The sequence below is a fragment of the Gossypium raimondii genome, chromosome 7, assembly GCF_025698545.1.
Source record: "Gossypium raimondii isolate GPD5lz chromosome 7, ASM2569854v1, whole genome shotgun sequence".
Taxonomy (NCBI): Eukaryota; Viridiplantae; Streptophyta; class Magnoliopsida; order Malvales; family Malvaceae; genus Gossypium; species Gossypium raimondii.
In genome coordinates this window covers 25,359,453-25,386,206 of record NC_068571.1, presented here as the reverse complement: position 1 = coordinate 25,386,206, position 26,754 = coordinate 25,359,453, and the positions used below count along the sequence as shown (strand labels likewise).

The following is a 26,754-nucleotide window of genomic DNA, read 5'->3' as shown; positions in this document are numbered from 1 at the left end:
TCTCCTTTTAAAAATCTTTTTGGTAAAACTTTGTTAGAGTGAGCTTTTTCACTCTTAAGCAACTCAAGTTGCTTTTGATGATCATCATGAACCTTTGAAAACAAATTATGCAAGTCTTGGTTCTGTTTTTCAAAATCATTTATGATTGATTGCATATCATGAATTTTACTTTCAAGTTCATGATTGGTCTTGAAGAATGAACTATTTTCATCTTTTAATTTTGAAATAGTTTTCTTATATTTTGAAACCATAGTTTCAAACTCCAAGCCTAGTTCATCATAGGCATCTTGTAACTCATCAAATTAATATGAAATTGAAATAAATGAGTTATAATTTACCTTTGGTTAATCGATGGTCAAAAGGAAAAGATTGGATACTTCTTGATCATCATTATCGGATGAATCCTCATCACTCTAAGTAGCAACATGAGCCTTGAGTTTTTGTTTGCTTGATCCCTTCTTCTTTCTTTGAGGACAATCAAATTTAATGTGTCTCGATTTCTTGCACTCATAGCAAATTATTAGTTTCTTCTCCTTGGAAGATTCAAGTTTGAGTCCTTTCTTTTTGAATTTTTTACCTCTATTGGATCTCATAAACCTCTTGAATCATCTAGCAAATATTATCATCTCTTTATCTTTGTCCACCTATTCACTTGAATCACTTTCTTATTCGACGGTGGATTTTAGAGCTACTCCAACCTTCTTCTTTTTGACTCTCTTCTTTATTCCCTTCTTTGAGTCTCATTTCATGAGTGAGCAAGAACTGATCAGGTCATCTAATAAAAGAATCTCCAAATTTTTTACTTTTTCTATGGCTGTAACTTTGGCTTCCCAAGACATCGGCAAGCGTCTAAGCATTTTCCGCACTACTTCTTCATTGGGATAAGTCTTCCTATTAGATTTGAGCTCATTAATGATGATGGTAAATTTATCGAACATAGAATTGATGTCTTTCTTAGGCTTCATCTTGAACATCTCATAATTGAGGGTAAGAATTCCCACCTTTGATTTTTTTTTTACTTGGCTTGTACCCTCATGAGTGACCTCCAATTTGTCCCAAATTTTCTTGGCATTAGAATATGAAGATACTCTACTATACTCGTCCAAACCAAGAGCACAAAAAAGAGTATTCATAACTTTGGCATTTAGTTGCATGTTTCTCATATCTTCTTCATTTCATTCCTTCTTGCTCTTAGGAACTAAGATCTCTCATTCTCAAGTGATATGGATGGACCATCATGATAATGTCCCATATGACAAGATCATTGGCTTGTATAAACAACATCATCCTAGTCTTCCAATAGGAATAATTAGCACCATTGAAGTAAGGAATTTTAGAAATGGATTGAGACTCACCAAGAAAAACAAAGCTGAAAGTAGACATCATCTTGTGTGGTTTGAATAGATGAAAGTTGAGCTACCTCAAGGATCTTCTCTTGGTTGTTAGATCGTTTTGTAGAGGCTAGCTCTGATACCAATTGTTAACTCGATTGATCAAACCAAAATTGCCAAGAGAGGGTAAATTAGTTTTTTTTTTAAATTTAGGAAAGCTAAAGAGAAAAAATAAGAAGATGAACACAACAATGTAGAGTGGTTCAACCCCAATTGCCTACTCCACTACCTTAGCTTTCCACAATTAAGGATTTTCCCAAATTCACTAATTTGTTCAACCTTTGAAGACAAGGTTTAACCTTACAACTCCCTTAAGAATTCTACTCAAGTTTTAAGACACAACTCCTCTCAAAGCGATACAAAGAAGCAAACAATTAAATAATCCTTACAAGATTGATGTGTTTGCAAATTAAGTTCAATTACAATGAAAAATACTTGAGCAAAAGAATGCAAATAAGGTTCGCAAGTATTTGAAAGAAAAGTATGGAAATATATGACACAAAGGTTATTTTGATTGATCTTTAAGCTTGAATATTCTTTCTTGTTGTTGTAGGACCTTTAGAAGCTGATATTTGTACCCTCTAATTCATTTCCAATCGTTGTGTTTGTTGAGAAAATAAATAGAGTCGTTGGAGATGAAAATACCAGATCATTAAGTTCACCTTCAACAAAAAGTATCGATACCTTTTGTACGAGTATCGATACCAAAGGCATTTAATGTCTGATTCAGTAACCGTTAAGGTTAGTTTCAAACAATACCAAAAATAATTTATCGATATCTGGTAAAAGGTATCGATATAGTTTTATGGGTATAGATACTTGTTGACATTTTTGAAAGATCATTAAAAACAGAATGTAAAAGTGGCATCGATATAAAGTTTAGGTATTGATAAAATTCAATAGGTATCGATATAATTTTCAAGGTATTAATACTTATTAATTGTGCTCAATTTTTTATTCAAAATAGAGAATAGATTTGATATCAATAAAATTAAGGTATCGATAAAATTGTACAAGTATCGATACATTTTGGAAAACATCGATACTTCTTGTAGGGAGTAGCTTTAAACCGATTTGAAATCGTTTTAATTAAGTTGATGAGTTTAAATTCATTTTCAAAACTTTGTCAAAAATATTCTCAATGTTTAAAGCATTTTGTAAGATGTTTGGAAGTTTTGAAATATTATTCATTCTTTGAATTCTTTATTCAAAAAAATTTATTTAAAGATGTTTTTGTTAGCTATATCAAAATAATTTATCAAATAAAGCTAGTTTAACAATTTTTATACAATTATTAAATTAATCATAACCTACCATCCTATAAGTACAAAATATTATAACAAAAATGTTGATGTGGCATTTTTATTGGAATTATAATAAATTTAGCCTCCAATGTTTATAGATTATATTATTTTGAGTCTAATTCTAAAAATTAAAAAAATTAATCCTCAACTTTACATATTCTATTAAGTTAGTCTTGATTCTTAAAATTCAAAAGAAAATTTTAAAATTATTTAAATGTTCATTTTTGATAAAAATATAAGATTTTATAAAAAATACATATAAAATTATAAAATATTTATAGATAAAAGAATATCTATTTTCTTATTTTCTAAAATAACATTTATTTATTAAAATAATAAATTTATAAATAAAACATAAATAAAACAATTTAAGAGGGAAAAACCATGAAAAAGACTTGAGCAAATTTAGCTTTTCCCTTTTTTTTTTTTCAACATTAATGACCACCATGTTTAGGTAGGGTAAAGAACTACACCATGAGGTTGGAAAGGATAAAAATCAATGTCTTTAGGTTGTTTTCATTAATGAGTTTGTTGCGTTTGAGGTTGTGTTTGAGGGTGGGTATGATTGGGAATATATAGGAGAGGATAAGTTATTGGAAAATCAGTAGGTGAAAAGTCATGTCAGTAGCTCCACAACCAATTCCTAATTTGATGGCATGATGACAAAGGATGTGAAAATTGAGGAGTCTAGAGTAAGAGTTACTGTTGTCGGTGGTTGTGGACGAAAGTGATGCCACTCACTCGTAAATTTGGAAAATATTAAGGAACAAGGCTAGATGTACAATAAATAAATCATTATTTATAAAATAAAATAAGAGAAAAGTTTGAATATGGTTTAAGTCTTGTTAGTTTTTTTAATTATTTATAAATTTATTATTTTAATAAATAAATTTCATGTTAGAAAAAGAGAAAATGAGTATCATTTATTTATAATTTTGTATGTATTTTATTGAAAAATAAAATTTTAAATATATTTTTAGTTTTTAGTTTTAAATTTTTTAATTTTTATTTTTAATTTTTATGAATTAAGATTAATTTGAAAGAATGTGAAAAGTTGAGAGTTAAATTTATTGAATTTTTAGAATTAAGACTAAAATGATAAAATTTATAAATATTAAAGAGCTAAATCTATTATTATGTCAATAAAAAAAACCATGTTAACATTTGTTAATGGAGGAGGAACTAAAATATTAAATTTTAATAATATTAATCACTAAAATAAAAAAATTAAAATTTAATAGCTTGAAATTACAAATTTCCATATAGTTTACTCATAATTTATTTAATGTGGTAAAAGACAATTGGGACCATATTCCTCCACTCTTACCCGCAATTTGCAAATTGTCGCATCATTGCCCAACATGTCACACGCTTTGCCCTTCTTGTTCTCTTATTATTAATTTTCTATTTTACTTTTTAGAAGAAAAAGAAATTATCTGTTTATATCTTTTAAGCTGAATTGAAAAAAGGAATAATTATTTAATAAAATATTTTATCATCAATGTATTTATTTCCCTCTTTCCTTTCTTTGTTCTCCACTTTCAACTATCTAATATTGTTTACCAAGATCAATCAATAATTAACTGCTTGAATTTTTTTAACCTTCTTTTTACATATTAAAAAATGTTGCGGGAGATTTTAGAAAATTCTTAATTGCATTTGGTTCAAATATTTTTAGGAAAAAACCACAATTATGCATTTACAAACTGTTTTAGATGTAAAAGAAGAAAAAACCATCAACTTTAATTTGTGAATTTATTTTATTTAGGTAAAAAATTCGGTTCTCTCAATTTTGATATTGAGTAAATTAGTCCGTCTAGAAAAATAATAATTTAATTTCTATCAATTTTGAAAATGAGCAAAAGAAAATTAATCACAGTGTTCAATTTGTCTGTCAATGCATCTTATCTTTTATTGGTATAATAATAAAGCTAACCCTCCAACATTTACATATGTTATCATTTTAATCCAAATTCAAAACATTATGTGAAAATAAAAATGTGTAAAAATTTTTAAAAATCTAAAAAATCAAAATAAATATACACAAAATTGAACTTAACAAATGGGAATTTATTTTGGTATACTGTTAACTCCACAAGTAAGTAGGGTTAAGAGGTTGACAATTGTCCTATAGAGTAAAGTAAAATATATTTTTTAAAAACATCTACCAATTTTTAATATTACTTGTGGAATAAAAAAGTACACTGCCAATATAGCAAATACATACCCTAAAATAAATATATTAAAAAATATCAAATTTTAAATATATATAAAATCTAAAGAAAACGCAAAAATGAACTGCAAATGTTATATTAATTAAAAGCAAATTTGAGACTACTATTTCTGGTATACAAGATTTAAGAAAAAAAAGTGCAGAAGCTTTTGATGATGTTTCTTGAAAAAATCATATACATTATCTCCAGCTAAGTATTAAATACAAGGGCAACATAATCTGACATCATCTCAATTTCTCTAACAACAATCTCCACCATTGATGCCCTGAAATCATTGCAAGAGCTTTTCAACAGAACAAAGCTTTTAATTTATTATTTCCTTCCAAAGGTAAAACCCCCATGTTACAGCTCCTCTTCGACGAGTTGTACTTTCTACGGTAATTATGACTCCGACGAGAGAGTCTTCAAAGAGAAAAGAGTCTGTGTTTCATCTTCACTGCTTGATTCTGTACACCCTGAGTCATTTCTTTTCCTCCCGATTTGCTGCTGGTAACATAAGGGGCTTTAGTTGTTTTCTTTGTAAGAGAAGACAAAAAGCTCCTTCCATTGATATGTGTTTAATCAATTGATTAAACTGAAACAGTTTTTCAAGCAACCTTTAAAGTTATATAAATAATTTTTAATTTTGAGACTTTATTTTAATTTTATATATTGAAGTTTATATTTTTTGAGATAATTTTTTAAGAATAAAGACCAAATTGATAAAAATATGTAAATGTTAAAGGTTAATTTTGTTGATTTTTAAACGTCGTTTGAAAACCATGTATTTAGAAATGTGTGCGTTTAAAAATAACCTACAATAAATAATAAAACGTAAGATTTAAAATTAATAATAATAAAATATATACAATAGGTATGAAATGAAAATAAAAATTTTGTTTAAATTGTAAGAAAGGAAATTTAAATAATTGAATATATCATATTAAGATTATTTTTTTGACTGAAAGCTAAAAGGATGCCATTATCAGGAAAATAAAAGGGCGTTTGGTTGGGGGAATAGGCATGCATTCCCTCCTATGCAGCGGGCCCACAACCAAATGGGTGTTTAGTTCACTGTAATAACATTACAGCCCGAATCGATTACTGGCCTATTACTCCCATTGGCCGTAATAGCTATTACGACCCCTCAACGCCGATTAGGGATTTCGCCCGCTTTTCATCTTTTCTATTCCATTTTCTGCCCTCATCAAGCTTCCGATTCTCCCAAGTTTCCCTTCTAGAGGTAATTTCTTTTCCCTTCCAGATGTAATTTCTTTTCCCTTCCATCGGTTCTGCCATCTGTTCTTTTCGTTCGTTTCTTTTATTTTCTTCATGGATTATCTCGTTTGGTTCTGCCATCGGTTCTTCTCGTTTTATTTTCTTTTATTTTCTTCATGGATTATCTCTGTAATTTATTTTCCCTTCCATCGGTTCTGCCATCAGTTCTGCCATCGCTTAATCAACCGACTTCAGTAATTCTCAAGGAAGGGTTCATTTGATTGCCGATAAAATATTTTCCGTAAAATGATTTGGAAAATGTTTTACTTTTCTATAAAATGATTTCTTGGAAAATATTTTCGGTGTTTGATTGAATCTGTAAAATATTTTCATTTGTTTATGATTTCGAAATATTTTTGAAAAAATTGTTTTTACATATATTGATATATATTAATAATTTTTTATATTTTAAATTATTTTTACATATATTGCAATGATTTATTTATAATAATACTCAATTATTAAGCCACAATATTAATCGTTATAAATTGAAAAAAATTAATATCAAATAAATTATTTGTAATTGTGTTAAAAAACAAGTATTGAATAATTAAAAAAACAAGTTACTGGAAAATCGATAAATAGAAGTAATTTTCTACCGGAAATGAAGGAAGGAATGAAGGAGGCGATAGAGAGGAGAGCACGGAAAATGTCTTACGGAAATTGAAAGGGTAAGACATTTTCCCTAAAATGTAACCCATTTTCCCTTGTTTTGGAGTTCATTTTCCAAATGGAAAATATTTTCCGCCAATCAAACGCTGGAAAAGTTGGAAATGATTTTCCGGAAAATCAATTCCTTCAATCAAACAGACCCGAAGGCTTTTATTAGGGGGTGTTTGAAGCAACATTTTTGGAGGCATTAATAATACGTTCAATCTTGGGAACCAACGCAATTTTTAATCTGATATTTCCAGTTTTCTTTATAAACAATTTTCACCATTTTTTTCTCAACTAACCCGTGGAAAATCTCTCCCAAATTCACCTAATACCTAGATTCCAACTCTTATTTTTGATAAAAAAATCATGGAGGCAGCATCTTTATCTGGAGTTCTTTCATATACCAAACTCGTGGTTCCGGTCCGCTATTACGATGATAGATTTTCAAGGTAATCCTTTTATTTTCTTTGAACTGTTAATCAGAGGTTTATGCTTTATAGTTTTTGTCTGAATGGGTTTTTTTTTTTAACTTTATAGAACCTAAGATTTTTCTTAGCTCTTCTTTTTGTGAATCAAAGATGAAATTCTTGGATTTGTCCATTTCTTTATATTGTTTTTTTTTTCTGGTCGATTCCTCGGGGCAGACGCATTGCGTCTTTCTCACGACATTCATCTAATGGATTCAATGGTGTGAATAAACCTTCATCTAAAGCCCTTATCAAAAGACCCTTTCTCAGTGATGGCCTAATTCAGAGGAGAAATCTGCATTTGCAAGCAATTTGCAGGGCGGGGGTTTACACATTGGGTGAAAATGATGTTGTGGAATCTCATCACTCACATGCCATGGAGGAAAAAATTGGGGTTCTTCTTTTGAACCTTGGAGGGCTAGAGACACTTACAACACGTTTGGTTCGCTGTAATGGAATAGAGGTGTAATGGAATAGATGCGTAATGGAATAGAGGCGTAATATGTAATTCTTTTGTTTGGTTGAATGGAATAGAATAGAGGCGTAATGGTATTCTTGTGTTTGGTTGAATGGAATAGAGGTGTAATAGCATAAGGAAAAAAACTAAAATGACTAGAATACCCTTAGCAGAATTTTTTTTAGGTAGATGATTATTGTTATTGTTATTAATTTTTAATAAGATTATTAATATAAATAATAAATAATTTAATCATATTTTAACATAATTATTATTAAATATAATTTAATAAAATATATAATTTAATAAAATATATGAATTTACTAAAATCATAATATATAATACTATAAAATATAATTTAAAATAATTATTATTAAATATTGTTTAACAAAAATATATAATTTAATAAAATTCTTAGTATTAAATATTCTTATGATTGTATAAACAAACTTTATCAATTTCTTCTATCAAATATTAAAATATTTGAACTTGACTTTGAATAATAATTTTATGATTGTTACTTTACCATCAGCAACCCAAGTTCAATTTGCTTAACAACATAATGAATTAGGGTTTTTCTTCATATTCCCAATTATGTATTCCATTTCCGACCGTAAAGCACCTTTTAACTCATCTCATCAGTGATTTTCTGTCCATTGACAAATTAGGATTCTATTGTTTGTGCATCAACAATTTCGAATTCTAATATTTAGAAAGTAAATTTTATTTTCTCAATTTCATTTTTGTTTCTAGTTTTGAATTGTAGCAATTTTGGTCTTCAATGTTGTTTTCTTCTTTCATTTTAACTTTTTTTTTTGTATTTTCTGTAGAAAGATGAATTTTTTATGATTAAACTTTTAGACATGTTTATTTTCAATATTTTCTACGAGCATTTAGATAAGAAAAATATTAAAACTATGCAAAAGTTACTTGTTTGCTTCAAAACGAATTATATAAGGACCAAATTGCTCATTTTTATATTAGAGGACCCAATTTGCTCTTGAATTTCTAATAGTTTAACCAACAAAAGTCTTACATGACCTAACAAAAAACCTCTCCAACTAAATTGCACGCATAACTTGTTTCTCCTTTTGTCATAAATGTTGATGAAAATGTTGGAAGTTTCTCCTTTTGTCCATAATGTTGCCCATGATCGACTGAAGAACGTTGCCTTCCTAGAAGTAATAGTTGTAGCTAGTGCACCCCTGTTGACAAAGCCTTGCATTAATATGGCTCCAGTGTCAACATTTTGAGCTATAGCCACTGCTAAACCTTTGTCATCCCAATTGATACAGTCCAACAATGTATCAACCTAAAATTAAAACTTTTAGATATTTAGGTCCTTATAGATGTGCGGTTTTTCAAAATATACAGAAGTCTAAGAGAATATATATACAAAATCAATGAGATACCATACAAGAATAACAACTTCACTATAACCATGCGTCTACATAGTGCAAAGAACTGCCATATTGTATTTTCACTACCATACATGCGGAGGGCAGGAACACGACCCCAATTCTCAATTCTGGATTCAAGAGCTAAGTGTTTATATTCCATGTCAATCTCTTCCAGTTGTGGAAATGGAGAACTGAGGATATAATGGCAGCACAACAAGATTTTTTATCCTGTCTAGCTTAATCTGTGTTGCACATAATAAATACTTATCGGTAATCAGTATATAACCCAAATTGAATTTGAAGATAGATCATTTAATGCTACACAGAGAATTCCAAATTAATATATGAGGTATAAAGTTCTTCAAAGGCATAACCAAATAAGAGTATCCCTCATGTAAGGATTTAATCAACTTAACAACCACCTTAAATATCAACAAAAGCACAACAGGAAGAGCTCACTCTCCGTATATGGTATCATACAAGTTCAAAACACACGCAAATTTGTTAGGCTATCAAGAGACAAACCTGCTCAATGACCTCTTCTATGAATGGATACCAATATCGCATTCCAACATACACACTGACATTCACATTCTTTGCCTCCAAAGCTATTCAAAGAGCATTTGCCTGCAACGAGTTCTTTAAACTATAAATATACTTGCCAGTTTCCCCAAAGCACAGCATGGTTCGTTTTGGAAAAAAATATCCATATACAAGTATAATAGTTCATTTTCAAGCCACTAGCTCAGGACAAAGTAACAAGAAAATTTCTACAATCAAAGGACTTGATTTTACTTGTTCATCGGTTATTTTACGCAAAGGCGAGCCGCCACCAATGGCAGCATACCCTTATTCACTTTTCGGAGCTCGAGGAACAGATATTAGCTTCGCCAATAGCCGTTGAAGTAACTTAAATAGCCCAGGTAACCATATTATATCCTGCACAAAGAAACATCATCACCTCAACACCATTGTAACTTGAAACCCACAAATGTTCATATGAAATACACACACACAAAACAAAAAAAGAACAAGCAAAATAACGTACAAGATCAAAAAAACAAGTTATATAGAAAAGGTTTAACATTAAATGCATGACTACATGCATTACACCTGTCACCAACTATTCTCACCAAACAGACGGTGACTGAACCTTAATTAAAGAAAAAGCAGAAAACTTACCAAAACCTAACAAACATAAACAAGCAATTTCCCCTCAAGAAAACCACCAGAAAAATAAAACAAAACAAAAAACCCAAGACATTTTGAAAAAGAAAACAGTAGCCTCATCTCTCTAGCATGCTTCAACAACATCACTATTACCATCATCTTTCTCCATAGATCCTTTGCCCTCAACATACACGATGGATTCTTGTAGAAACGAACTGTCAGAGTCCTTAAATGCCATTTCCTCTGACCCATTTCATCCTCATCTCAAAGACCTTCTATCTTTTTCATCTGTGGCCTCTACTCTTAAAGGCGCCTCCTTAATCCAAATCCTCGGCAATGACCATTGTTTTCCCTCCTCTGCCATTGTATGTGCTGTTTAGTTCACTAATCGACCCACAAAGCGACAGGTAAACTCTTCAAATATTTGAACCCTTTATTTTATTTCTTTTATAATCACAAATATGTTTAATCTGTCCTCCTTTAGTGATCGAACTTTTTTAATAACAATCAAGGGGTCCCCCTCCATCACCAGCCTCTAGAATCCCAGTTCTTTAGCCACCTCACCACTTGTAAGCAGGCTTTCACCTCAACCGTAGTTGCATCGGCCATAAAGTTATTCGGGTAAATACAGGCTGCCAAAATATACCCCTCACTGTCTTTAAAAATTATTCCAGTCACTGAACTAAGCAAACACTTGTTAAAAGTCACATCAAAATTACATTTAACTACATTTATCATCTATAGGATCCATACCATGTCATTCTGACTTATACTTGTTGTCGTTGTTTCTGTGTGAGTACTTTTTGTATAATAGGCTTTAATAAAAATAACAAGGCCAATTATACTCTGTCTTTCACCTTGATGATAAACCTTGTTTCTGTGGTGCCAAACCGCCTAAAAAACAATGGCTAACCATTTGCATTAATCCTCTCCTCTACTAACAAATAAATTTGCTAACCATATTTTCTAATTTTGTCCTTGAATACTGGGTGAGACATCAATACCCACCCCCATTGCAAGACACTTTGAAAAATGTGGCTCATAGACTCCATTATACGACAGAGAGGACAATAATTCACCACTAGCAATTTTCTCAACTGTAAATTATTAAATGTAGGGATGTAATTATTAGCCAGTTTCCATATTGTAATTTTAATTTTGCTCACAATTTGTAATCTCTATAATTTTTTGTAGAAATTCTATAATAGTGTATTTTGTTGTACCACCTCCCCAGACAATGTTGTCTCACCCTCATTTAGTAGCTATTTATACCCACATTTTACCGAATACACTATTGTATTATCACCTCTCCACACCCTCTCATCTCTAAGATCAACTTTAGCAACTAGGATAGCCAATATTCTGTTTACTTGCTCTTCAACAAAAAACTTTCTCAATGCCTCTAAATTCTAGGTAGTCGACTCCATATTAATAAGATCTACTACCGTTGTATAATTAACATCAATATTCTGAACTACTACTCTTCCATGTCTAGGGCCAAATATTTATCGATCTGTCATTTCCAACTCTCCACCCTATACCTAGTTTCAAAAGTCTTCGTGCACCCCAAATGCTTCTTTAGGTATATGAAGGGTGAGAACCTAAACTGGCACTCATAAAATCACTTTTTGGATAGTATTTCGCTTTCATGACATGAGCAAACAAATAATTCGATTTCATAACTAATCTCCAACCCTGTTTTGCAAGCAACGCAATGTTGAACTTTGTCAAATCTATAAAACTCAATCCTTCCTATACTTTCGACTTGCACATCTCTTTCCAGTACTGATAATACTTTCCAAATCACGGTACAACGTATCAGGAAATAAAAAACATTGCATTGTATAAACTGGAATGACTTGTAAAATTGATTTTATAAAGACTTCTTTACCTCCAAGTGATAACTGATGCACACTACAACTTTTTATGCACTTTATGAACCTGTTTCTAAAACATGCAAAAGCCTCATTCTTGTGCCTACCAACCATGGTCAACAAGCCAAGATATTTTTTTTGGATTACAAGTGACCCTCACACCAAGGGACGTCCCAATCTGTTCCCTTATATTGCTTAACACATTACTACTGAAAATATTAAAGACTTTTCAAAATTAATTAGCTGCCATGATACCCCTTCATATTTGGTCGCTATTGATTTAATAGTATTTGCACCCTCCAAACTTGCCTCCTCAAACAATACGCTATCATCTATAAAAAATAAATGAGTTAAAAATAGCCCACTTCTCCCCACCATTACACATTTGATGGACCCTTCATCTTTTTCCAGTTTAAGGAGAAAAAAAACCCTTCCGCACATATTAAGAATAAATATGAACTTAGTGAATCGCCTTGTCTCAACCCCCTTGAGGGCTTGAATTTTTCTCTTTGATCCCCATTGAATAGAATCGAGTATTTAACCATTCGAACGCATATCATCACTAGAGACACCTATTCATCATAAAATCCCATACGACTCATTACTTGTTCTATGAAATTTCATTCCACCCTATCAGAGGCTTTACTCATGTCAAGTTTCAATGCAAAATAACCCTGTGCCCCATCTCGTTTCTGTTTTAGAGACTATAACACCTCATATGCAATAACCGCATTATTTGTAATTTGTCTTCTAGGAACAAATGTCACTTGTGTATCATCTAAACATTTATCCAAAATAGTTCTAAATCTATTAACCACTACTTTAGAGATGATTTTATACATCATATTACAAAGGCTAATCGACCTAAATTGTGACATATAGTTCGGTGTATTCACTTTTGGAATAAGCACAATATTAGTATTGTTGATATTGTCTACCTTCTTTGATTCTATTCAATACATCTAAGCAATACTTATTTACCTCATCCCCCACAATGTGCTAGTATTTTTGATAGAATAGTGCAGGATACCCATCCATACTTGATGCCTTTAATGGTTCCATACACTTTACTGTTTCCACCACTCCTTCAAGCCTAAACCCCTTAACAAGCTTAGCGTTCATATCCTCTTGAATGCAAGTCGAAATCCTCGACAACACTTTAACATTACTTATTGTATGTGACACTGTAAACAACTTCTTAAAATAGTCAGTCGCCACCCTTTCCTTTTCCTCTTCCCCAGCGACCCATTCCATATTTGGTCCTTTCAATTTCTTCACAGTATTCTTCTTTTTATGTTGGTTGGCTAAGTTATGAAAAAAAGACATTTTTATCCCCCAAACTGAAGCCAGTTCGCCCTTGCTCACTACTCTTAAAACAACTCATCTTTATCAGTTTCTAGGTTCAAGGCCAATTTATCTTTTTCCAACTCTACTAATGTTTCGTCATCCGGATCAACTAAGCTCAAATCAACCAATCTCATATTTAAATTTTTTTACATTTTTCTCTTACTGACAAAAATTCGTCCCATCTTAGCTCTAAGAAACTTGTCTAGCTTTCCTAACTTCGTAGGAACATCATCAAAAGTCCCCTTTCAAAAATATATAACTCATTGTTCACAACAGTCCTCCAGAATCCAATGTGCGTCAAATCTAAACCCCTATTTCCTAGAGCCATATACCCTCTACTATCAATCCCCAAATCCACCAAAACCGGACAATAATTTGAAATAGCATGAGGCAAGTGTTTCAAAGAATACCTTGGAAAATTCTCTCACCAAGCTGAATTCACAACCCCTCTGTCAATTCCCTTACATAAATTATTCTTTAGCAATCAGCCTCTTTCCCATGTGAACTATCTTTTTGAAAAACCCAAGTTGCTGAGATCACATTCCTCCAAAACCTCCTTGAAGCGAGCCATGTTTCTTTCATGACATAGTCGCCCACCAATTTTTTCAAACGAAAACATAATCTCGTTAAAATCTCACACAACCATTCATGGCAAATCCCGATAATTCCCCAACCTCCTTAGTAGATCCCATGACTCCCTTCTTCAGTGTTCCTCTAATGCACCATAGAACCCTGTAAGCCTTCAATGTGACATACCCTCTCTTTCCTTTACCTTTAAATCAATATGACTAGCTAAAAAGCTTCTCAACTACACCGCATACTCCTCCCTCCAACCTAGTGAGAAAACCCCTTTTGATTTATACCTTTCCACATCTATCCCGTTCACAAAACCACACTTCAGTCAAACCTTTTCCATTCTCTTTCCACTCAATTTTGTTTTTATTAGAAACAAAATCTAGGGTTGTACATGCCTCACCTTATTCCTGAGGTAATTAACCACTCGTGGATGCCCCAAACCACCAACGTTCCAACTTAAGATTTACTTTGTAGTCGACCGGCCCATTCGCTAGGGACTGCCGATCTCTCATTAATTTCAATCAATGCACCAGTAGTACCAGACCCAGTTGATTTCCCCTCCTTTGTTCTTTGTCTTTTCTTCCCATCACAATGCTCAATTGGCCTATCCTCTAGTACAGTTTCCATTTGTCCCTATTTCCACACTCCTTGAGCAACCACACCTTCCTCTTTACCCCTTTTGTTTCAATAGAAGCTACTAGTCTGTGTGACCCCAACACCCTTTCCATCCCTACGATCTTCCACATCCATGCCAAATGGATTACTACTCCCTTGAGATCCACTTGAACCCTCTTCCTTGAGCCACTTACTACTAACCGAAACCTCATTTCTTGAAGGCGCCCTTAAAGAAATATCCCAACCAAACTCTACCTCCTGAACATAGATTGTCACATATTAAGAATATTAAACATAAGTTTTGAAACTAATAATAATACATATGAGCTTATTTAAAATATGTAAGGTTATTGAATTGATGTCGATTTGACTCATGACATCAACTCAGTCACACACTTAAACAATTATGTGTCTTCATATAATTTAGGTTAAAATATATCATAAGATATGCCCTATGTCCTTTTACTCTTCGTAAATTTGAAATTTAGTCCTACTTTTTATATTGCAAAATTTATGTCAAATTGCTAACACTGTTAAAATTATTTTGCTAAATTTAAGTTCACTACTACGTCATTTTTTAGTTAATTACATATATACCGGTGAGTATATTTTTTTATTTGAAATGTCACACCAACAAATTTAATCCAAAATTTTAACAATATTAATAATTTAACCTGAAATTTGAAATATGAAATATGAAATACAAAGGAACTAAATTCTTAGAAATAAAAATATTGAATCTAAATTCCAAATTTATAAAATAAAAAATAAAAATAAAGCCATATTCCATATTTTAACCAAAGTTTAAACTTCTTAATTTAATCACTCATCTATTTTGAATTTTATTTTAAAACTATTGTTTAATCCATTTAATGTTAAATAAATTAAATTTTGAAAATATAAATATTCTATTATTATTTTAAAATTTCTTATCAATTAGATTGTAATAATAATTCCATTAAATACAAAATATGATAGGTTTAGCAAAAATACCATGATTGTAACATGGGTTGCTTATTATTGAGATCTTTTGTTTTTATGGCAAATGATGATGAAATTAAAAGCAAATATATAGATTCTTTAATATTTTTTCATACTTCATTTCAGTTGAATGAAATAATGGAAGATTTCCAACTTACGTCACTTTTAACCACTAACATATTGTACCTAATTATCTACCAGAAAAATTGTACCTATTTTTTAGAAAAATATATGAGGCCCATGAAAATGGATAAGATATGATATTACATTTTTCCTCGGAAAATAAATTCTGACAAATTTGAGTATGTCCCATATCTCTAATTAATGAGGCGAGCAAATCAGCACCAACTCCAAAATCATCAGATGCTCTTTGATTTGATTTTATGGCTTTTAAGGACCATGTTTTCCTTTAATGCATTACTGTTAATTTTATGAATTTTATTTAAACTTTTATTTTTGATAAATATTTTTATTTTTATCATGCATCTCAATTAATATAAGATTTAATCTCCACTTTAAAATAATAAAATTGTTCGCACTGGTTGGAAAAAGATATTCGACAATCATTGTTAACTGTTGACAGATTACACTAATCCTGAAGTTCACTGTAATATGTTGTAAAAAGAAAATCTTTATTCCCTCTTTTTAGTTAAGCAATTATTGGCATCCTTAAAGCTATAAATATGGTAGTATTTTACAAAGTCATTTTCAAATAAAATAATTTCCTATGCAATATTCTTTTAACAACAATGTAACTTTCTTTTTGAAAAAGATCGCACTTTACACATCATTGGATCATGGCTGTCTTTTATTTTAACTGTAAAAATATATCTGAATATATCTTTCACCTTTACTTCAAAAAGATGGAAAAATGTGCCCTACAATAACACTGCAAGTTAGATCCTTTCACTTCAAAAAAACAGGTTGGGTATACTAAATTTCTGGTCAGTTTGAGTTCTCAGAAATAATACAGAACCTAGGACTTTCCAAAATAATAAATAAATAAAATTTCATTTTGTATTTTGTATCATTTAGCCATTTAGGCTCAATTAGGATATAAATAATCATACTTTTTTGGTTTAATTTTATCAATTACAAACATAATTAATACTTGACGAGAGAATAAATTAAAGTAAAATGATCAAGATTTAAACTTTAATTATTGTTGAGAACTTAAATGGAGTTAATGATGTGGCATATCATGAGTGGTTGGAATGTAGAATAAGAAAGGGTAAGAGAAGTTATAATTTTAAAGTACAAAATGATAAGTACTGAAAAAAAATGATGAAAAATTGGAAGTCATAGGATGTGGTGGGTGAGTGTGAACTGTGAAGGGACAGTCCCCCATATGGAGAAAGAAAACATGTTTCTTATCCCTACACTATTTCCCAACTGCCTCCTCCCACTTTCATCTTCTTTTTATTTAAATTACTAAAACAATACCATTCTTTAACACCAATCTTGGCTTGTTTTGCCCTTTCTTTAAATAATAATAATAGGGTTTGAATGGGTGTAATCTGATAAGAAAAGAACACACACCCAAAAGTCCTTATGCTTTATTATATTAATTTTTCAAAATAAATTTCATACCAGTTATCAATTACCTCAACGGCATTAAATATTAAATAATTACTTGAATGTAAATAATTATAAATTTGTTTATACTTATAAACACCTTATTGAAAAAAAAATGAAGAGCGTTTAATTTGGAGTTCCAATATTAAAATAAATTTGAGTGAGATTGAAAAAGATTCTGATTATGCTTAAAAAGAAATGATATTATAAAATAATTGTTTTGATAAAAGAAATATAATAAAATATTACCAGTGCTAAAAGGAACATAAATAATCCAACTACCACTTATTATATACCAAAACAAAATCTATAAAGAGTATATAAAAAGGTCGCATCTTATCTAAAAGAAGAAGAATTGATAATAATAATAATAATAGTAAAGGATTAATTAAGTTTACATCACAAGACAGTTTACCGTTAATTGTCATTTTCTTCTTAAAGTAAACCCACTCACTTTCCTTTAATTTTATTTTACCAAATATAATATTAAGTATATAAGATGATACTTAAATTGAATGTATCAAAATTAGTATCCTAGTACTAATACTTTAATTGGAAAGGGTATGTGCCAATCATTGTTTTAAACCATAATTAAATCCAACTTTTCTTTCTTTCTTTCTAATTGTAATGTAGTTTTTCTTGGAATAAAACTTAACGTCAGCAATGGCACAAAATATATTAATAAAATTGAATGCAGTTTCGTAATTACCAGCGACAAAATCATGGAACTCAATAATTATAACTTTAGTGGCCAAAAAACATATTATATATAAAGAAAGAGAAACCGACTTGACTTGTAGCAAAGACAGCTGCCCAGCAGGTGTTGAACTGTAATTCAGCATTCTCACAGCTGAAACCAAAGTTTTTAGCTGACAATTCACATTCTTTTCAATATAACGGATTTTAACTAGGATAATGGTAGAAGTTAAATTGGATATCAAATAAAGAATTTTATAATTTTTCTTGTAATTTTATATAATAAGTTCTCATATTACATTTAAATTAAATTAATTATAATTATGGACATTCATCAAAATTTGAATCTAGTTAATAAGCTGATTACGATTCATGTAATTAAAATACATGGTTGATATACAAAATATATAATTGATGCACACACAAACCATTACCGTCAATTTGTGGAAACAAAAAAATTGGGGTCCGCAGCTATTTTGTTTTGTGGGCATCTAATTATTAATAAGATGGAAGAAAGCGTTGGTACCATCCACTGTCAAAAGATGCAGAGAAAAACAGGATCTTATCTTTGGTGAAACACCTAAATTCTACTTCATCCCCACACCAAATCTTTTTTTCTAAAAAACCCTTCTCCTGCTTCCTTTTTCCCTCTCACACTGCCAATCTGCCATTTCAGGATATATATATACATATGCTACAACGTTGGAGAGCTTTGTACTGCTTTGGATTTTCAAATATATTTTGGTTTCCTATCTAGGGTTTTTTCATAACACCACCTATGTTGTATTTCTTTTAGGATTTCCACATCTACACAAGTAAAAACAAACCATTCTCTTATCTTAACACCTTAATTACTTACAATTTCCTCCCTTTTTCTACAATTTTTCTTTTTGGGTGAGTTATTAATGTTTAATATAAATACAGATTAAAGTGTTAAGAGAGAGAGGATGAATCACTGCGTCCCCGATTTCGAAATGGAAGATGATGATTCCATCCCTTCTACTTTAACTCGCTCTAAAAAGCCTTCCATGTAAGCTAAACCTTCTTCTTCTTCTTCTTCTTCTTCTTTCTTTTATTTATTTTTTATCGCTTTATTATTGTTGCCAAAACCGTGAGTTGATGACGCGATGGAATTATGAAACAGGCCAGAGGATGAAATCATGGAGCTGTTGTGGCAAAACGGTCAAGTTGTTATGCAGAGCCAAAACCAAAGATCTATCAAGAAGTCACCGCCGTTCAAATTCCAAGGCGCCGACCCATCTGCTACCAAAGAGATCTGGTCTTCCTCATCTCACCATCATCATCAACAACAGCAGCAGCAGCAGCAGCAATCGCTTACCGATCATCACCTCTTTATGCAAGAAGACGAAATGGCTTCATGGCTTCACTATCCTCTCAGCGACGCCAGCTTCGACCACGATTTCTGTGCTGATCTCCTCTATCCTTCCTCCGCCGCCCCTTGCCTTACCTCCACCACCGCCACAACCTCCGCTCCTCCTCCACTCGGGAAAGTTACTCAAGTTTCAGCTTCAGCTGTGGCGTCAGCTTCTAGGCCCCCGATACCGCCGTCGAGGAGGAATGAGTTGGAGTCGACGAGGATTCAGAACTTCGTTCACTTCTCCAGGCATAAAGCGGTGAGGGTGGAACAATTTAAACAGTCTAATTCTAAGAGCGTAGTTAGGGAATTGACGGTCGTTGATTCCAGCGATACTCCGGCTATGGCTCCCGAATCAGGAGCCTCTCAGGCCATGCCCTGCAACACTGAGGCAGCTTCTGGAGAAAACGACAATATTAACTGCGCCAACATGAGCGTCGCTGCAGGAGCCAACACGCAATCAGCTGGTGTCAGCGGGAGTGCCTGCAAAGACAATTTAGCCGCGTACGAGGTCACGGTAACATCGTCACCTGGTGGCTCCGGTGCCAGTGCCGAACCCACGGCTCAAAAGGCAGCAGCCGCTGAGGACCGGAAGCGTAAAGGAAGAGAACTGGAGGACACCGAATATCACAGCGAGGTTAGTTCATTCGAGTTAAAAGTTTTCTGTTCCGTCTCGGCTAACGTGCGCCAGGGGTTAACGTCGTTTAACATGAGCACCCTTCTCTTTGTCGCTGGTGCACTAGAGCACACTGTTTTTTTTAAGGCAGAACACTGTATCAAATTATCAATCCAAAGATAAAACTAAAATAAAATGGTAATACAATTTGTATCATAGTTAAATTATATCTTGTTTTTTATTTAAAAATTGAGAAATTAACTTTTGTAAGTTAGATAAAAGATAAATTGTTTTTTTTAATTTTATTTAATTGTACAGTTAAAAATGATGTGGTTAATAAAATAACTATAAAGTGACATGTGACATAATATGTCACGTACTTTATGTTAACATATATAGATTAGTTTTAATAGTAGAAATGAATGAAAATTTTAATAAAATAGTCCGTTTGCTTTTTCATCTAACATATGGAAATTAATTTATCAATTATTTTAATAGATGAAAAAATACAATATAACTTCTAATATATGAGCGGTAACTAACATATAAAAATGATAAAAGTTACTAGATTATGCCAAACTAATTGTTTGGATGAAAATATTGTAATAATATATTATTAAAAGTTAAATAAAATTTTGAAATGGTATTTAAAATGTATAAAATTTTAATATCATTCCATTTTCATTGATTATATATAAAAATTTAAAAGATAAATATTAAATAAAATGATATTTTAATAATTTCTTAATATAAAAATATCTTTATATTAGTATAAATATAGAGAAGTCAATGAAGCTAATATCAATATATATTAATGATTATATTTAATAAATAACATTATTTATAAATAATTCACATTAAACAGTCTTAAAGATTGTTAGACGGCAAAAACACAAGGAACTGGTATCCTAGTCCCCATCACAGCCGGGCTCAATTAGTTATTCAACAATTTATTTTGGCATAATGATAAATTTAATTATCAATATTTGTATTTAATTTTTAAAAAATTATAAATATATAAATTATTAAAATGATAAAATTATATTTTTATTATCATAAAAGTTCAATTTAGTTTTGTCCCCTCAATAAATTTTCTAGCTTCACCCTGATACTGTTGGTGGTATGTTTCTATATTCCTAGCTCATAAGAAATAATTTCCTAAGTCAGTTAAGAAGCCAATGCTATAAGGATATAGTCAAATGCATAAGTTTTAAGTACCCTTTTAGTGAACTCATACGTAGAGATTTAACTGCGTACAATTAGTTTCAATGCATTGAAAAAGAACTCGTACGTAGTGACTACGTGCATCCCCTTTCTTTCTATTAAAAAATTTGTCATGCATTTACTGATAAATTTATTTGTACCAAAGGATGTTGAGTCCGAATCTGCTGACACAAAGAAACAAACACGAGGATCCACGTCAACAAAAAGGTCTCGTGCTGCAGAGGTCCATAACCTCTCAGAAAGGGTCAGTGTTGTATAACATTATAATACTGTTGATGATTTTGGTCTTCCTTTGTGTAATTACATTGCTTTAGAGTTCATATATTCTCGTGTGCAGAGACGCAGAGATAGGATTAATGAAAAGATGAGGGCTTTGCAAGAACTTATACCTCGTTGCAACAAGGTTTGTCATGTTATATTTGCACCATTTTTTCTGCTGCTATTAACATATTTGCATGTTTCTGTGTCTCAGTCAGACAAAGCCTCAATGCTGGATGAAGCAATTGAGTATTTGAAGTCACTTCAGTTGCAAGTTCAGGTATGTCTTTGCTTGTACTTAATGAGATACATGTGAAATTATGTTTGATGTTAGCTCTTACAAGTTACAACTCTGTAACAAAGAGTGGTTTGACTGGGTTACTGTCCTTTATAGCAATTTTGTTGTGTTAAAACGTGGAGAATAAAAGTAACTTATGTCTCTGTTCCATCTAGAAACATGTTTTTGTAGCCTGTTAGGATCAGACTTGAAGCTGCAGCACTGAAAGTACTTAATGAACAATCTTTCACCTGCCCTATTTTGAATGTTATGGAACTGTTAATTGTAGGGACTTCACCATTGAAACACCACCAACTCAAGAGTCAAGAGGCAAGCTTTCTTTTTGGGAACATGATTTTTACTTGATATACATGAATAGATTAAATTTCAGATTGAAACACCAGTGAACTAATTAAGAACTAGAGCTTAATGAGTAACTAAATAAGAATGTGCATACTTTCTCATTCTAAAATTATAAACCTATCCTAACCATAGCACTTTATTCTCAGTTTGCTTCGGCTCTTGTAACTTAAATAACATCTTCATCAATTCCGCCTACTATGCAGTAAGTTAGGACATGATTGTTATTTTCTATTCACAATATGTTCAGTGAACTGTTTTATTTTAAAATTTAACTTTATGCAGATGATGTCCATGGGGTGTGGCATGGTCCCAATGATGTTTCCTGGTGTTCAACAATACATGCCAACAATGGGAATGGGAATTGGAATGGGTATGGGCATGGATATTGGAAGGCCAACGATGCCATTTACAAATGTTTTGGCTGGCTCACCATTACCAACACCAGCAGCTGCTGCTCATCTGGGTCCAAGATTTCCTATGCCACCCTTTCATATGCCACCACCGGCTCTGGCTCCAGCTCCTGATCCATCAAGAATCCAACCAAACAATCAGTCAGACACCATGTTAAACCGGCTTGGTGTACAAAACCCGAACCAGCCTTGTGTCCCAAACTTTGCTGATCCTTATCAGCAGTATAATATTGGTCTTCACCCGATGCAATTATCCCCTCCACTGGTAGTGTTTAGCATGTCATTCTCAAAATTATGGCTTCACATCTATCATGTGAAGTACTGATTACTAATTAATTTCGCCTGTTACAGAATCAAGCAATGGCCCAGCCAAGTTCTAGTAAACCCAGTACCAGTAAGGGAGCTGATAATCTTGAAAATCACCCATCAGGTAGGTCCATTGTTGTCTGCTTCACCATTAATAGAAGATGGTTGTTGACAAAAGTATACACATGAGAAATAAGAAGATAGTACATGCCATGTCGCCCTCTAATCATTTCTATAATTAGGATCTACATATATAGCATGTACAGACTTGAGCCATTGTGGTGAAATTAACCTGGTTTCCACTAAAATCATGTCAGCTCGAATGATGAGTGAGACATATATTTATTAGCCATTAATTAAAAGTTCACTTACTGTTTAATGATGGATGATTTCTAATGTACTTTTTATTGGATGACATCATGAAGGTGACATGACAAGATAGCACTAAAAGGATTTACAAGTGGTGGCCGGCCAGCATCAACTACTCTCAGGCTGCAAGCAGATTCTATTATCTGAATCCTGGTCGCAAGTGCTGCTTGCTTGTGTATTCCTTTGGACTTCCATAACATGAAAACATTGAAGAAAGAGCTCCTGTGCATTACAGGTTGACAATTCTGTTGGGGATCACTCAGGGAAAGGTTCTTACCTTTTCTAAAAAGTTTTGTTAGTGTAAGAGAACCTTCTTGTCTGAGACCAACTTAAAAAAAAAATATACTAGCTAAATGTTGTAACACAGCTAGAATGTAATTACTACTCCACCATAGGAATATTTGGTTAAAACAGTTTGTTTTTCTGTTTGTTCAGAATAAGAAAGAGGCTTAGACAGCAGAATGTAGCGACAAAAGAAAAAGTCACCTTTGGCTTTTGATTGGATGACTCTGGTTTGCTCACAAACCCGCCCAAGTGGTTCTTAAGTTATTATTATCTTTGAGTATAAACAAGATTGCAAATATTAATATTGGAATCTTGATCAATATAGATGTGGTGTCGAAAATTGTCTTAATCAACCAACTTATTGAGGTCAATTTTCAATACTGAGGGTAAAAGTTTTAAGCAGGACAAGGGGGATTTTAAGCAGAGGTATGAAAAGAGGTTTCAACTTGTAGATTGGTTCTCTTCTGAACCTGAAAAAGGAGCAGAGGAGCGAATGGCCACTTTTTCACTTTGCTTTTTTTATGAGCCAAAATTCATCTTCTCTCAACCTTAAAAAGAGTGCATAAGAGAAATAGTCGCTGTTCCCTTTTCTTTTTTCTTTTTCTTTTTATCTTTTTCTGAGTGCTTATTAAGCTTTGGTCCAATGATTCCCAATCCAAAAGGCAGGCCAACCAAGAAATGCCAATGATATAGGTATGAGAAGGACCCTTTATTGATAATATATGCTGAAATTAATGTAGTTGACAACAGTATGTGGGAACAGCAATGCTGGGGCAAGATTGTCCTCACGACGCCTTAATAATAATAACATGGTGTCTTTAAAACTATGAGAACGACCTCTCATTTGGGATACAAAGAACAAAAAGGGGTACACATTCAGATCACCTAATGGATGAGATGATTGGCTTTCCTTCTGTTCTTATTATCACAATGACAACCAGTTTTCACATTCTCTTCAAAACTGCATGAGACAAACCAAGGCATAAAATAGTCAACCATCCCCTCTCAACTCTTCTTTCTTATTCTCTACTACCATTTGACAGCTTGTTGGTTGGAAGATAAAAGGAATGGATGGGAACTGGGAAAGGCTATACCAAGCAAAATGCTATTGCAAAACTCGAGGAAGAGGATATAAGGGTTTAGCCAATCAATACGCTGCCGTCTCCATTTTCAGGTTCGCAGACGGCAGCATGATTTCCTTTCCTCCTCCATGCAATCACAACTTGGACATAACCATATCGACATCATTGTAGTCAGCGAAGAACTGTTTGGTAGATGAGTTATTGAAGATGTTCATCCTTGAAAGTTTCACGGCCGGAATAAGCTGTTTGGTAGATTTAAGGCCCAAAAATCTTCATGCACACAACTTCCATTATAAAATTTTGGATAATTGCAAAAAAAAAAAAAAAAAAATTAAGTGTATACTAATATTATCTAAGTACAAGTGTAACGGGCCACGGATCAAAGCTCATCTTGAGTACGTAAAGAGTGTCCTATGGACGTCAACTAATTAAATGTAGCTTTTTTGATCTATTTGAACTGACTCGACTCTGAAAGATATAAAAAAACTTATCTACTTGAAAACTTAATGACCCAGTGAAACACTTCACTAAAATTAGAGTTATTAGGGTAATTAGTGTAAGCCCTAATGATAAAGATATATAGAATTTAAATGTCAGTTGTAGATAGACTCTACTCTTGCTCAATTATAAATAGAGAACTTCCATGTAATCCTTCATAGTAATTTAATACTATTAAAAATATTTACACACTTTATGTACGTGGCATTTTATGTTCTTTCATTTCTCTTTTATTTTAAATTGCTTCCACTTTATTTATGGTGTTTGAAGAGAATTTTTTGGAAAATTTTCAACAAAATCACTTAAAGTTACATGAATTATGAGATAAAATTTCTAATCCTGTGACACAAAAACTAATCAAATTTTAATTAGTTTTAGTATGTAATTATTTAACTACATACTAAAAAATATTTTACACTATTTAAAGTTTAAACCCTAGCGCTATTAGGTTTCAGCATTTCTCCCGCGAATATGTTCTTCTTCTTATGCAATTCAATGCAGTTGGAGATTCTATGCTGCTGAAAAATATCAATAAGTTGCCAGTTTAAACTATAATGAGGAGAAAAAAACAGTCAAGCATTTGCCTCCACTTCTCATGACCGTAAGGACCTTTTTACTAGAGGTATTTGAGCTATGTAGCCTGCATTTGCAAAATATTTGAAGCGTTTAACTTGGGTCATCAACTTCCTGAAATCCTGGGTTAGCCAGCTAAAAGATATGAAACAAACAACATTGAAATGAAATTAAGAATAAGGAAGAAAGGATTGTGTGAATGCGTATTTCTTTGATAAATGTGCTTTTTATTCATCCAAAAATCAGCAAAATCTTGCTACAAGAAAAAGACTATAGGAACACTCTTCTAACTGTAAACTTTACAAAAGTATTAAGCAAGTCTAATGTTCAAACTTCACGTAGAAGAGGCAAATTTCCTAGAAAGCCTAGCATCAATAGAGCCTTTAATCAACACATAAAGACCCTCCACCTGCCTTCATGGAGGCACACCACGACAGTCTAAGAAGAATAGTGACCATCGATTTCTCTTTTCCAAACTGGTAAAGCCATAAAGTATACATTACCTGCAAATTACAAGCATATAAAACCTTCTCCCATAACAATTTCGGAAAAACACAATCACCAAACAGATGATCTCTTGATTCATCATGACACCCACAAAGAATGCATACAGGATCAACCTGACATCCCCAACTAAATCATCTACTCTTAGTGGCCAACTTGTTCTTCACAGCTAACTAGGAAATGAAGGAGTATCTAGGAATATCCTCAGATAATTCTATTCCGAGGCACCTTTTCTTGCTTATGCTTAATATGTTCCCAAATTTTCCATGCCTTACAAGAGCCCGAATCTCTCCAATCTGCAGCATAAGCTATGTACTTATACATGTTACAACATATCTAGAACGGAAAAAAGCTAAATAAAGTAACTAAAATCTAATCCTTATAAGTTTGCTATTTAAAATTGTGAAAGTTACATGAAAAAATAAAATGAGCGGATTTATTTAATAGGTGGTGAAATTAGCTATGGTAATATTAAAATTAACAATGAGGTTATTTTACCTAAATGATTCAAAAAACAATTATTTATATAAATGATTCTTGTTTAAAAGTAATCACTCAAATGATCTGAAATGAACAGTAAAATTAGGTAAAGGGACTAAATGGCCTGTACCAG

General features: G+C 32.1%; 1 protein-coding gene across 2 annotated transcripts; it reads left to right on the top strand.

The window, feature by feature from the left end:
* Positions 1 to 18,527: 18,527 nt before the first annotated feature.
* LOC105798752 (transcription factor PIF1) lies at positions 18,528 to 23,655 on the top strand. 2 transcript variants are annotated; one of them, XM_012628967.2, is made up of 9 exons: positions 18,528 to 18,816; positions 18,926 to 19,031; positions 19,146 to 20,013; positions 21,362 to 21,460; positions 21,554 to 21,619; positions 21,689 to 21,754; positions 22,397 to 22,789; positions 22,876 to 22,954; positions 23,256 to 23,655. In XM_012628967.2, exons 2-9 carry the CDS (start codon positions 18,949 to 18,951, stop codon positions 23,270 to 23,272), a joined length of 1,671 nt encoding a protein of 556 aa, XP_012484421.1. In that variant the 5' UTR covers positions 18,528 to 18,816; positions 18,926 to 18,948; the 3' UTR covers positions 23,273 to 23,655. The 2 variants fall into 2 exon arrangements, with proteins under 2 accessions (XP_012484421.1, XP_012484429.1); XM_012628975.2 differs by having other exon boundaries at positions 18,528 to 19,031; positions 19,146 to 19,635; positions 19,707 to 20,013.
* The last annotated feature ends 3,099 nt before the right edge of the window (positions 23,656 to 26,754 follow it).

Bases quoted from the DNA above. Each gene is read 5' to 3' on its own strand.
- LOC105798752 (XM_012628967.2), top strand. From the start codon at position 18,949: ATGAATCACTGCGTCCCCGATTTCGAAATGGAAGATGATGATTCCATC. The intron at 21,461-21,553 runs GTCAGTGTTGTA...TCTCGTGTGCAG, and splicing joins TCCATAACCTCTCAGAAAGG to AGACGCAGAGATAGGATTAA. The intron at 22,790-22,875 runs GTAGTGTTTAGC...CGCCTGTTACAG, and splicing joins TGCAATTATCCCCTCCACTG to AATCAAGCAATGGCCCAGCC.